At 32.7% G+C, this 13,679-nt stretch overlaps 2 protein-coding genes across 3 annotated transcripts; both read left to right on the top strand.

The window, feature by feature from the left end:
* The first annotated feature begins 1,701 nt into the window (after positions 1 to 1,701).
* Positions 1,702 to 7,610, top strand: LOC132302690 (2-alkenal reductase (NADP(+)-dependent)-like). Of its 2 annotated transcripts, none has more exons than XM_059799616.1 (5): positions 1,702 to 2,042; positions 5,589 to 5,766; positions 6,376 to 6,461; positions 6,745 to 6,827; positions 6,953 to 7,610. In XM_059799616.1, the coding sequence occupies exons 1-5, from the start codon at positions 1,806 to 1,808 to the stop codon at positions 7,329 to 7,331; spliced, it is 963 nt and encodes a 320-aa protein (XP_059655599.1). In that variant the 5' UTR covers positions 1,702 to 1,805; the 3' UTR covers positions 7,332 to 7,610. The 2 variants fall into 2 exon arrangements, with proteins under 2 accessions (XP_059655599.1, XP_059655591.1); XM_059799608.1 differs by having other exon boundaries at positions 1,703 to 2,042; positions 6,298 to 6,461.
* LOC132275964 ((+)-pulegone reductase-like) lies at positions 7,461 to 10,111 on the top strand. Its single transcript, XM_059777190.1, has 5 exons — positions 7,461 to 7,486; positions 8,495 to 8,563; positions 8,782 to 8,875; positions 9,368 to 9,450; positions 9,528 to 10,111. The coding sequence occupies exons 1-5, from the start codon at positions 7,461 to 7,463 to the stop codon at positions 9,940 to 9,942; spliced, it is 687 nt and encodes a 228-aa protein (XP_059633173.1). The 3' UTR covers positions 9,943 to 10,111.
* The last annotated feature ends 3,568 nt before the right edge of the window (positions 10,112 to 13,679 follow it).

The raw sequence follows: 13,679 nt of genomic DNA, 5'->3' as shown, positions 1-13,679 counted from the left end.
AAATTGTCAATTAATGGAGGAGGTGAAGGCTCTGGGACTTATTTGAAAAAAAAAAAAAAAAAAAAAAGAATTTAAAAAGTTAAAATTTTCAATAAGGTCACATTGTGAAAATTTAACCACTAAGCTACAACAACAGAATTTTTTTACTCATCGAGCAACCTTAGTTTGGTACTATTTCTAATTTCTTTACATATATATATATATATATATATATATATATATATATTCGAATAATTACTTATATATGTAGATGTTTATTCATTTTAATTAGCAAATTCAATTTTTTTATTTTTAAAGCAGGTTCACAAATAGAGGACAAGAAGGTAGCTTCTGATACATTGGAACTGGACGGAGGATTTGTGATGCCAAAAACCATACCAAACGATGGCTTTGAAATGCTGAAAACCAATTCATTTGGCAACTCATTTAGGTATCTATATTCAAGCATATTGGTTGGTTTTAATTTCATGGAAAATATTGTAGCATGAAAATGCTCAACAGGGACTACGATGCTTAATCTGACAGGCAAAAAACCGTAGAAGAGTTTTATCGGTTGGACACATTAACCAAACATATGACTTTGTAAGTTCACCATTAATATATTTGTCTCATTCCTTGCCATATGCGCGTTGAGTGATAACAGGGGGCAGCTCCTGTATCAAATTGTTTAATTCCAAATTTTTTATTTTTTAAATTATTTTTAAATTTTTAATTTTTTTAAATTTTTTTAAAAATTTTTAAAGTTTTTTTTTTTAAATTTTATTTATTTATTTTAAATTTATTTTATTTTTTTTTAAAACCTTTTTATTTTTTCTAAATTTTGATTTTTTTTTATTATTTATTATTTATAAATTTTTTAAAATTATTTTTAATTATTATTTAATTTTTTAAAATTATTTTTTAATTATTTATTTTTTTTAGAAGAAATTTCTAAAGAGAGAAATTTAGAGAGAAGGAATTGATGAGAGGCAAATTTAGAGAGCGATAATTAGAGAGAATTTTAGAGAAAGAAATGAGTTGAGTGCAATACAGAATACATGTGTGTTGTGTGTTTATTATGTGATGGGTGAAATATGGGACCATATTTAACCTATCTTGACCCTCAAATTAAGTGGTTAAAAATTACCCAATTCATCTTGACTCTCAATTAAATATGGTTCACCAATAATCATTAAGGAATGGACGAATATGGACGTGTTGATGGTTCCTGACCCATTTTACTACCCCTACCAATAACCAATTTCCCTAGGCCCAAGTCCCAATGCAAATCATGATTGTAATTATTTCCTTCTATTATTAAATTTTAATATGTTGTTTTTTATTATTAAATCAAATACGATGGATACTTATTTATCAAATTAGAGATAATAATTTACGGGATAATACTCTTCAAACAAAGTACTGTGCTACTGTATATACCCATTGTGAGTGACGTAAGTGCTGAAGTAAGCAGTGAAGTTACGTGGTTGGTGTCGAATGCTAGAAAATTCTCTAGTACCAAACAACCCTTTGGAATGGACATGAGTGATGATGAACGTGGACTCTTTTACGTATCAGTACATACTCTCCCAAAACTCCAAATGGATTTTCTCGTCAATTCACGCAACTAAATTCTTTTTTTATTTATTTTTTTTTTTTTTTATGAGTAGTAACTACAGAAGGGGTATAAAAGAATAAGAATAACAGCCACCTGATTTTATCTACTATAAATTGTGCAATTCTGGTCCAGACGAATTACACGAATACATATATATAATCTATATATATAGAGAGAGAGTTTGTTATCAGCTCGGTAGTGGATAACAATGGCGGAAGGAGGAGAAGTGAGAAACAAACAGGTGTTACTTAAAGATTACATAAGTGGATTTCCAAAAGAGAGTGATCTGTATATAAGTACGGATAAGGCTATATGCTTGAAGGTTCCAGAAGGTTCTAATGGGGTTTTGGTGAAGAATCTCTACTTGTCATGCGACCCTTACATGCGACTTCTGATGCGAAAAATCGAAGGTCCAAGTGTCTTCACTTCCTTCTCCCCTGGATCTGTACGTCTCTCTCTCTATATGATTACTTACTGCGTTTATGTTAGTAATTATTTATTTGTTATGATGGTAGATGTGCCCTAAGTTATTCAATTCTTCTTAATAGTGTCGTGCTCACCCGTTTGTAGCTTTTGTGTTTCTTAAACGCTCGTTCTTACTCTATGCGTGGGCTATCACCAAGGTTGTTAAAATTGGAATTCTACGCAGAATCGTTTTGGGCTCTGTAGAATCAAAATCGTAGAATCGGATCGTGAATCGTAAAATTCTACCAAATTGTAAAAAAATAATTGAAACTAATTTCTTAAACAATAAAATCTATAAAATATAACAAAAATAATGTCAAAACACATAATATTACATATACATTAGTTCATAAATCTCAAATTATAACAATATTTCCAAGTCCGAATATAAATAAAAGAGAATGTAGTTCAAAATAACATGAGTTTACAAATCTCAAATCTTAATTCATCCATCTCCAAAGTTAGAAACTAAAATTACATATCAAAAGGAATTTTTTTTTATTAACTCTATGCAATAAATAAAAAGACCTTTTTATCTACCAATCCAAGTGTTACGGTGTATGTAACCTTATTAGTCACAAGTATGAAATTAATCAAGAGTTAGCACAACAAATTAATGAATCACATGTTAACTCGATCTCATTATATTATCAGTTTAGACTACAAGATTATACCTTGGCTCGCATATCCGGCAAGTCTTTTAAACTTTTAAATTATTTTTAATTTTTAATATATATGATAAGCCTTCAAAAAAAAAAAAAAAAAAAAAAAAAAAAAAAAAAAAAAAAATTAGTCCAATGAAAATATTGATCATGAAACCAAAATTTGCCTAAACCTATTAGTCACGAGTATGCATCCTTGAAATATAATTGATCTTTTTAATTTTTTATAATTAAACACAAAAATATATTATGGAACATCGACATGCATGGTAAAAATAATTGATATATATATATATACATATATATATTTCTTTTTTTGCCACTAATGAAAAATAATTTATATTTTATAGAATAAATATTTAACTTTGTATACTATACTTGGGCCAGGCCTCTTTTATTTTGTAGCCCAGAAGAAACCAACCAAAAAATAAAAAAAGCCCAAAAATAAAGGCCCAAACAACCAATTTTGTAGAATCGGTAGAATCGGGTAGAATCGTACGTTCTGCCTCCGATTCTACCGATTCTGCCCCCGATTCTACCGATTGAGCGATTCTGTTACGATTTGACTCGATTTTGAGTTCTGAGTCGTAGAATCGTGTGATTCTACGACTCAGAATCGCGATTTTGATAACTATGGCTATCACTAGTCACTCCCGTTCTCACTGTATGGAACCTAGGTTTTGTCACTTTTGTTTTCCCAAATTCGCTCTTACTCTCACTTTTGTTGCGTGTGATTTCGGCTCGTGCCAGTAGCTAGAATTTTTTTTTTTTTTTTTTTTTTTTTTTTTTTTTTGTGTAGGGGCAATCTTTAATAGCAATAATATATATATATATATATATATATATATATATATATATATATATAAAATTTGAACCAAAACAATATATGTAAAAATTAAAACATTAATTCATAATATTTCTATGCAGTACATTTACAACAATTTTTTAGATTATTCATTGTTGTTTCAAAATTGAGTTCATTCAATTAAATATACTAAAAAAAAATCATATTCAATAAGTCAAGAATAAGATTTGAAAAAGAAAATAATACAGTTGCCTAACTATTCTAATATATCACATATGCAAAAATAAAATAGAAACACAAACAAAATTTTGAAAGAACAAGAAGCCCTAAAATAATTTTGATAGTAATAACTAATAATTTTTCTAATTAAAATTATAATATCAAATAATAATAAATTTAGATTATAAAAAAATATATCAGATTACCAGTTTGTGCACTGGAGTCCTGACTGAGTCCCTGTCTACTGGTAAATGGTTGTTCCGCTTGCTTTGTTTGGATTATGGAAAATGTTGAAGATGAATATGTGATGCAAATAATACATTTGTTTGTAGTAAAGTCAAAAGTTTGATAAATATCTTGATGAATTTTTTTTTTGGAAAGTGGTAAAGAATATAATATTTTGGAAAAGTGAAAAAAAATATCATTTTTTCTAGGAAAGTATTAATTGATAGATATATTATATATATTTATAATTGTGGCACTGTCAAATTTTAGAAGGGGGCAACAATACAAATATAAACATCTTTTCATATAAAATTTTAAAAAATTAAAAGTTCATTAGGCCAGTTGCCCTACTTGTCCTTCTATGGCTATGCCACTGCCGGATAGAATATCAGATAATTTACCAATGAACACATTTAGTCCCCCTGTTCCAAAAATTACAGAAAAATTCCCTCCATCAATCTTTGTCCTCGGCAATTACTGCAACCGGTACTTGTCCTCTTACCCAAAAGTTTAAGTTATTGAATAGTACTACAAACTTGCCTATCTATGCCCCCAAGCGTGCCCTCTGACCCAAAAAATTAAGAACTCACCTATATATGCCCCAAATATGCCAAACGATATGAGATAAGTCCCCTCTAGCATTCTCCTCCATTTGTACTCACAACGTCATCATTGTGGTTGGATTTACTTGCCTACCCCTGCCCCCTAATTAGGGGAGGACCTGGACTCCAGTTGGGTGGACGTTTGGCGTGACATCGGAACAATGATAAGTTGTTGGATAATTATGCATATCCGCCTATATATGATCCCAAGCTTTTCCTCTGACCTCAAAATTAAGTATCTCCATTGAGGGGAGGACCCAGACCCGGACTCCACCTAAGCGGGCGTTAAAGTTTAAGTTGTTGAAAAGTACTGCATGTCCGCCCATATATGCCGGAGTCTTTCCCATCCAAATTTGACAGGGACAAGCACCCTCAAACACTTGTGAACTCTAAGTAATGTTGAGGTGGGACATATGGCCTTTTGAGTCTAGAGTCTTGACGCAGTCACTTTCTGTAAGCAATGTTAAAAGTATGGTCTGTAGTAAGTTCACCGGTCTCATCACCTCTGCTTAACGAGAACACACTAGGTAATGGAGGCATTGCAATTTCTACAATAGTTTTACTTTGAACCATGAATAAAATATTGATAATAGGATATCTGGGATTTGCAATTTGAGTATTTTTTGGAAAAGTTAAAAACTATAATAAATTAATGGACTATAAAAATTATGTACAGATGTCTAATTAAACATATGACTATATGCAATAACAGGGATATATTAGTACATGCTCTGTACAGATATATTAATTATTTAGATTTCTAACTTGGTCGACTCTATCTTAAAGAAAATATCAAAGGAAGCTCACACGGTACTCAAAGTCATTTGATAAATAGAATTTGTGTATTGCTTTTTAAAATCATAGATAGAAACATAGGGTAGATAGAGTTTAATTAATTGTGAAATGACTCGAAGTGTGGAACCAACACTGGTTTGCATGCATTTTCACTATGTTTGACATGCTGCAGATTCTTAAAGCTTGTATGTATATATTTTCATGGTGAAAATATGCAGGTGATAACAGGGTATGGAGTAGCAAAAGTTTTGGATTCAGGACACCCCAACTTCAAGAAGGGTGACTTGGTTTGGGGGACAACTGGATGGGAAGAGTATAGTCTCATTACGGCACCCAATTCCCTTTTCAAAATTGAACATACTGATGTACCTCTCTCATACTATACAGGAATTCTGGGTAAGTATCTAGCCTTTTGTCAATAAATCGATCTAACTAATATGATCCGTATGTGTATGGAATTTCCTACTACAGTGGCCATTGAATGTGGAATTTTGGATTTATGCTGAAAACCCTGATTAGTTGATGTTTTCCTAATTATGGGTGGTATGGATGTAGATCCTGTTTAAAATGTCAGTTTGAAGAGGGCATTGTTAATGTGTTTGAATTGTTGAAATTTAAAACTTGAACAAGTTGCAATTCCCTTTTCGTTGTTCTAATCATTGAAGTCCTTTTTACTTCTGGTACATTAATTATACTAATTGTAATTTTTTTTTCTTTTTTAATTTTTTGGGTAAGTATGTCACACGCACACACCCAAAATTGTCCCTTGGGGGACTTGACGTTACACTTCGCAAGTACAGGACATATAACTAGAGCTAAGTTTTCGGTTATTTGTAAATTTATCTGAATTTTAGATACGCCTTTCTCATAGTTCTGTCATAAATATATCTAACGCCCCATCTAATGTTTGTGCATTGTTTCTTATAGGTATGCCTGGAATGACTGCTTATGGTTTTTACGAGATTTGTAATCCTAAGAAAGGAGAATATGTATTTGTCTCTGCAGCTTCTGGTGCAGTTGGACAGCTCGTTGGGCAGTTTGCAAAGTTGATGGGTTGCTATGTTGTTGGAAGTGCTGGAAGTAAAGAAAAGGTGAGTCTTACCTACACAGCATTTTGGCTTTACATTAGCCGTTTCTTGGTTGGATGCTTTGTTGGATATTTGCAGCTCATCAGTTACATATTGATGATCTTCGTTAATTGTGGGTATTTTGATCATGTCTTGTATATTATATAGTCATTCAAAAATTCACAACTGAGAGTTAATTCCATACGAGTTGTTTTATTTATTTATTAATTTCTTGTGGGAAAAAATGAGCCGCTTAGATGATTGAATCCTCAACTAAGCTTTTCGTTATGCTTTTATTTTGAATAAGGTCGATCTGTTGAAGAACAAATTTAGGTTTGATGAGGCTTTCAATTACAAGGAAGAACATGACTTGGATGCAGCTTTGAAAAGGTAAAAAAATTAAATTTGTGGTATCAAATTGTATCTGCATCTGTATACAAGTGGATAGTTACAGTCGAAGTAGCTTAAGTGCTTCAAATACTGAATGCGACGACTATATTGTTGTCTATTGCCAGGTACTGTCCTGAAGGTATTGACATTTACTTTGAGAATGTCGGGGGAAAGATGCTGGACGCAGTGCTCCTCAACATGAGGAACCTCGGTAGGATTGCCGTCTGTGGACAGATTTCGCAATACAATCTTGATGAACCCGAAGGGGTAAAAAACTTGATGTGCCTCGTCTACAAGAGAGTGCGTATGGAAGGACTAAGAGTTTTCGATTACTTTCCGGAATATTCTAAGTTCTTGGATATTGTTTTGCCTTCTATTAGAGAAGGGAAGATAACATATGTGGAAGACATTGCTGAAGGCCTTGAGAGTGGCCCTGCAGCTCTTATAGGGCTTTTTAGTGGCCGAAACGTCGGAAAACAGTTAGTTGTTGTTGCTCGTGAATGATTAAACCTTCTGGTGTACATCCTATATATTCCCACTGATGCATTAAGATTGAACTATGAATAAAATGTAGCCCTTCTTAAATTATATTGTTTGGATCATCCTTGTTTGGGTGTGAGGGATGTTGTATCGATGGCTATATTTGCTAGTGGTTTCATGTACTTTGTAAAAAGAAAGAATGAGATGTGTTGTTAAACAGTATTCAAGTACTTGTTTTGCTTAAGTGCAGCTGTTTTCACATGTTAATGACATAGTAATAAAATGCGTCTCTTTTTATTTATTTATTTATTTTAAGCTCAAGACTCAAACACTAAATCTTTCCTTTGGAGAAGATGGATTCTAAGGGTCTGAATTTGATATTGCATATTTGTTTTTTTAATCCACTTTGTCCAAATAATAATTTTAAATCTACTTAGTTAACTTAGTGGTGATAAAGTTACATACTCTGATTTTTTTTTTCTCCCAACTCTGGCTCCTTTTGGCACCATACTCATGATTAGCGAATAGATTACAATATGTAACTGATCTTCGTTTCTATTTTGTTTGAGTACTTATTTTAACCTACTTTGTAAAGTCAATGACGACGAAATTACTCTGTTTTGTTGTAGTATTATTGCTTTGTCTCCCGCTCTAAAACGACCTACTTGTCAGGCAGTACCCTTGTCCTTGAGGGCTAAAGAAATTTGAGAGGCTCATTTATGCTCTCCACATTCTGTATGTAAGATTGGGATAAGTCTACAGCCCTAGCGGCACAGTAGCACCAGGAATATTTGCTTGGCTTTTGCATAGCTCGGTCTCAGGACCAGCTTACTGCAAATCGAACCGAACACATTTCTGGTATGCTTTAGGCCACACACAACCCATCATTCTCAAATTTTCAAGCCAATTGAAACTACACGCCCTTCTACTCCAACCAAATAACAGGCAGACCCACAAGCCCAAAGGCAAAATACACAAAGAAACTAGCCCAAAGGCTAACACAAAAAGGTGAACATTTATTTTCGAACAAATATAAATAAAAAGGTGAACATTTATAATTAGGAGTATGAATTTTGTGGAGCCTATTACAAGTTTATGTAAATTTGGAGAGTCAAATGTTTAAGTTTTGTGAGACTTAATACTTGAGGTCTCTCTTCGTATCTGATTTTTCGTTTTTTGCTGTGCAGTACGGTGCTGTTTCTCTCTTCAAACGGAGTGATTCACGTGAGTGCTGAATTGTGCAACGAAGTTACGCGGTGGGCGCAGATGGAAGAAAAATCCAGTACCAAACAATCCATTGGAGTGACATGCATGATAACTACTGATTGAAGAACGGACTCTTTTACATATCAGTACATACTCTCCCATACAGCTCGTATCCACATCTCCAAACTCCAAAGGGGTTCTCTTGTCATTTCACGCAACCACTCTCCTTTTTCATTTCTTATATTTTTGTGCATTTGTATCTTATTAGATGTGCCCGAATGAGTGTATATGTTGGTTTTTATGAGATTTGTACTCCTAAGAAAGGAGAATATGTGTTCGTTTTTGCCGACTCATTTGGTGCAGTTGGTCAGCTCCTTGGGAAGTTTGCAAAGTTGATAGGGTGACATGTTGTTGGAAGTGTTGGAAGTAAAGAAAATGCGAGTCTTATCTCTGCAGCATTTCATTTTTACACTAGCCATTTTTTGGTGGATGCTTTGTTGACATCTCCAAGGTAATGCTTCAGTTACATATTGACAATCTTCGTTATTGTGGATATCCTCATCCTAACATGTATATTATATAGTCATTCGAAATTTAAACTAAAATTTAATTCAATATGAGAAAATTACAAAACTAAAACATCTATTTCAAAAAACTGCTACCTCCCTGTAATAGAATAACGGAAACTAGATTGACAAAATTCAAAAGGAACGGAGTATCCAAATACAGATGTTTTAGCTTCACTAATTTGCTCTGATTTTTTGATTCATTTCTTTTGGGGAAAAATGTTGCAGTTAGATAATTTAATCCTCAGTAGTAGCTAACCTTTTAGTTTTGGTTTTAATTTTAATAAGGTTGATCTGTTGAAGAACAAGTTCGGGTTTGATGAGGCTTTCAATTACGAGGAAGAGCATGACTTTGATGCAACTCTGAAAAGGTCAGTACCTTTATTTTGCACATTGAAGTCCAACATAGTGCTTTACAACTCAAAGATTGTCAAAATGCTAATGGTAGAATTAGCATTGATATTTACTTCGATAATGTTGAAGGGTACTGTCCTGAAGGTATTGACATTTACTTTGACAATGTCGGGGGAAAGATGCTGGACACAGTGATCCTCAACATGAGGAACCATGGCATGATTGCTATATGCGGACAGATTTCACAATACAATCTTGATAAACCCGAAGGAGTAAAAAACTTGACCCGCCTCATCTACAGTAAAGTGCGGATGGAAGGATTTGTAGTTTTTGATTACTATCCCCAATATTCCAAGTTCTTGGTTACTGTTTTGGCTTCTATCAGAGAAGGAAAGATAACATATGTGGAAGACGTTGCTGAAGGACTTGAGAGTGGTCCTGCAGCTCTTGTGGGACTTTATAGGGGCCGTAATGTCGGAAAACAATTAGTTTTAGTTGCTCGTGAATGATTGAACCTTTCTGGTGTACATCCTTCTCCCTCTGATGCATTGTGTTTCAAGTATGAATACAATGTAGCCCTACTCAAATTACATTGTTTGGGTGTGAGGGAGTTAGTATTGATTGCACTATTTGCTGGTGGTTTTGTGTACTTTGTAGAAATAAAAAATGCTATTTTTTTCATGGATATGCTAGATTGATGCAATGCTAAGCAATGGATAGATGTTACGTACAACATATGAAAGAGAAATTAGAGAAAAGTTCTTCTCAAGTAGCATTCCTTCAAACATAAAATGATTTTTTTTTGTAGGAAGATTAAACCGGATTCTGTTTTGTGGTGTAGTAAAAAAATCTGATCTATCATATTTCGTTGCACGGTGGTGTATCCAATCGTTCGGCATGTGTAATACATGCCTTAGCATATGTATTACATGAACGGTTCAGATACGCTCGTTCACCGTTAATTAATAAAATTTTTCTCTATATTTCTGAACTATCCTCTTTTGTAATGCACTTCTCATCCTCTTTTGTAGTGCCGTAAAAAAGAGGGTGAGAAGATTAACATAATATAATTAATTTGGGAATACCACTGTATACATTCAAGAAAGCACAATAAAGGGCTTAAAAAGAATCCAGTAGGCTCTATTACTTCTTGATTTCTTGGTACACTGCTCGTAACATTGGCCGGATCCTCTTTTGTAGTGGTGTAAAAAAAATTTCCGATATATCATATTTCGATAAAAATTTCTGATCTATCATATTTCGTTGTAACGTGGTGTATTCAATCATTCGGCATGTGTAATATATGCCTCAGCATATGTATTACGCGAACGGTTCAGCTATGTCCGTTCACTGTTACGTTAATTAATAAAGTTTTTTTCTACATTTCTGAACTATCCTCTTTTGTAATGCACTTCTCATCCTCTTTTGTAGTGCCGTAAAAAAATTTCTTGATTTCTTGGTACATTTTCATCATAATAATCCCTGAACTATTGCATTTTGTTGCAAAATGCTCCTATTACTGATTATTTTTTATTAAATGACTATAATACCATTTCTTATTGAATTACACTTAATTCATTTTTCTTATTAAAATAAATTATGAAAAATTTCATACTAAATTGAAGACGTATTCTCCATTAAATTTGCATAAATTTACTTTTAATTCTTGAATATAATTATTTAAATAAAAATTTTAAGTAGGATTTTTTAAAAAAAATTTAAGTAATTCCTTAATTTGTCATGAATCATGAAAAAAAATGTATTTTTATTTTATTTTAAATTTAAGTAATTTATTAGTGTTTCACAAATATATTGTATGAGACAGAAGGTATTTTTTTACGATAAGAAAATTTAAACTGAATATAATAAATTTTATTATAAAGAGTAAAGTTTTAATAATGAATTAATCATATTAGAAAAAGGTAATTACAACTCTATTTATTTTATTTTAATTTTTAGGATAAATTGATACTAATAATAAAATTAAGATAAATGATATAATTAATATTTAGATAAGAAAAAATATAATAAAATAATTTAATAAGAAGTAGACAGATTTAATGAGAAAGTATATAATAATCTTTTGTGATGAGTTTGTCTTTAATTATAACAAATTATTAATTAAAAGGGATAATTTGTAGTTCAAAAAAATTATTTATAAAAGGATAATAGTTCATATATATATATATATATATATATATATATATCCTTTTTCTATTTTATTAGAACTATGAGTGGAATTCATCAAATAAACTGAGCCGATCCAATCCAATTTATTAATTTGGATTAATTATACTCACATTTCTTTAGATTTGATATATTAACAGCTAAATGAAAATTAGCCATTTTTTTTTTGGACATTGACATTCCAAATAAGTTTGTTCCTTTAAAAACCATGTGAAATGTCTATATAAACCTTTATTATTTAATTCATTAAAATATCAGAAGTGCAAAAAGACCAAAATGCCCATTATAATTATTTTCTATTATTTAATTCATTTTACTACTTTCTCTCTCTAAGGGTCAGTTTGGTAGAGTAGAAAAGGGAGGAAAGGGAAGGGAAGGGAAGGGAAGGTGATGAAGGGGGATTAAAAATGTGTGTTTGGCAAAAATTGTTGGAAGGAAAGGGAAGTGAAGGGAAGGGTTTGGAGGGTTAGCTTGTGCCTTCAACAGTAGATTTCTTAACCTCCCAAAAATGGGAGGAAATGAAGGGAAAGGGAAGGAGAGGCTTGATGGGTGATTTCAGATGCCAATTTTACCCTCAAGATTGCATAGAGAGAGAGAGACCGCCGGTGATTGAAGCTTGGAACGGCGACCCGAACTGGAACAGCAGCCATGGAAACTGAAGGATATGGGTTTTGGATTTTCTGAACAATCTGAAATGATACATCGATACGGGTTTGAACTTTTGATTCTTGCAAACAGATAGATAAACTGGAAATATATGGGTTTTGAATTTCTGATTCTTGTAGAGAGAGAGAGAGAGAGAGAGAGAGAGAGGCCAAGTTCAGTGTTGAGAAGGAGTTGCAGAGATGGAGCGAGATTGGGGAGGCTTTGCCCTATTTTTTTATTTTTCTTTTCTTATGGCCTCAAGTTAAAGACTTTATATATATATATAATAGAGATGGAGGATTAGGGAGGCTGAAATGATTTGCCCTAATTTTTATTTATTTATTTATTTATTATTATTATTTTTTTTTGGCAAGTACATGAAACTATATATATATATATATATATATATATATAATATATAAATATAAAGGGGTATAATAGTCCATATGTTAAAATAATTCCCTTCTATTTCTTTTCCTTTCTTTTCCCAAACATAATTATTGTCCTTCCCTTTCTTTTCCTTCATTAATCAACCAAACGCAATGGACGTTTAAAATTATCCTTCCTTTTCCTTCCCTTCCCTTTCCCTCATAACTAATGTTATCCTTCCCCTTCAAACCCACCGTACCAAACAAAGCCTAAGCTATCATCTAATGGAGGCGCTCTCCTCTGGACACCCACTGATTGGTTGCATCCCACGGCGAGATTGAGGGGATCTAACCGCAGACGTCGAGTCCTGTGAGCCAACGTAAAAGAACATGTCGAATTTGGAGATCTGAGCACCAGAGTGATGACTGAGTTGCCAGAGCAGGCCGTGTTGAAGTATAGAGTCGATGAGGATGTGGAATTGCGGACCATGAGGCCGTACAAGAATGACGACTCTTTGATTTGGGAAGAAATGAGAGCGAGCCGCCGCCGATTCTGCAGGCCGGGGATACAAATCCAAGTTGCTCACCACCGATTACAATATTGTGTGCCAGTGCAAAACCCTAGACGAAATCGTTGATTTGATGACTTTTATTATTATTAATTTTTTTTTTTATTTTTAGTTTATTGAGTTGGATTTGACTGGTTTCTGGGGATTTGAAGCTTTCTGGTCGGAGCTTCTCTTTGTAAGCTCAGATCTCATCCTCTCTTTCTCCTCTTATAGTATATATTTATGATCAGTTTGTATTGAATTATTTATGTATATATGTATTGGGTTTCAGTTAAATTCTTCTCATTTTCTCTCTACTCAAACTTTTTGATGTTTAATTTGCTGCTTGGACGGCCCAACAAGAGGTGCTGTAAGTTTATAGGGCAGTTGGTTGGTGGTCTTGGTTAATTTGATTGATTGATTCATTGATTTATTACCTTTGGAAGGTTTCAGTTTCGAGAGATTTTGATTTTGATCAAGGGTTAATCTTTAGTAAGT

The sequence above is a fragment of the Cornus florida genome, unplaced genomic scaffold (assembly GCF_030987335.1).
Source record: "Cornus florida cultivar Cherokee Brave unplaced genomic scaffold, ASM3098733v1 CherokeeBrave_3.0.0_Hap2_Chr01, whole genome shotgun sequence".
Lineage (NCBI taxonomy): Eukaryota > Viridiplantae > Streptophyta > Magnoliopsida > Cornales > Cornaceae > Cornus > Cornus florida.
This window is presented reverse-complemented; position numbering and strand designations above follow the sequence as displayed.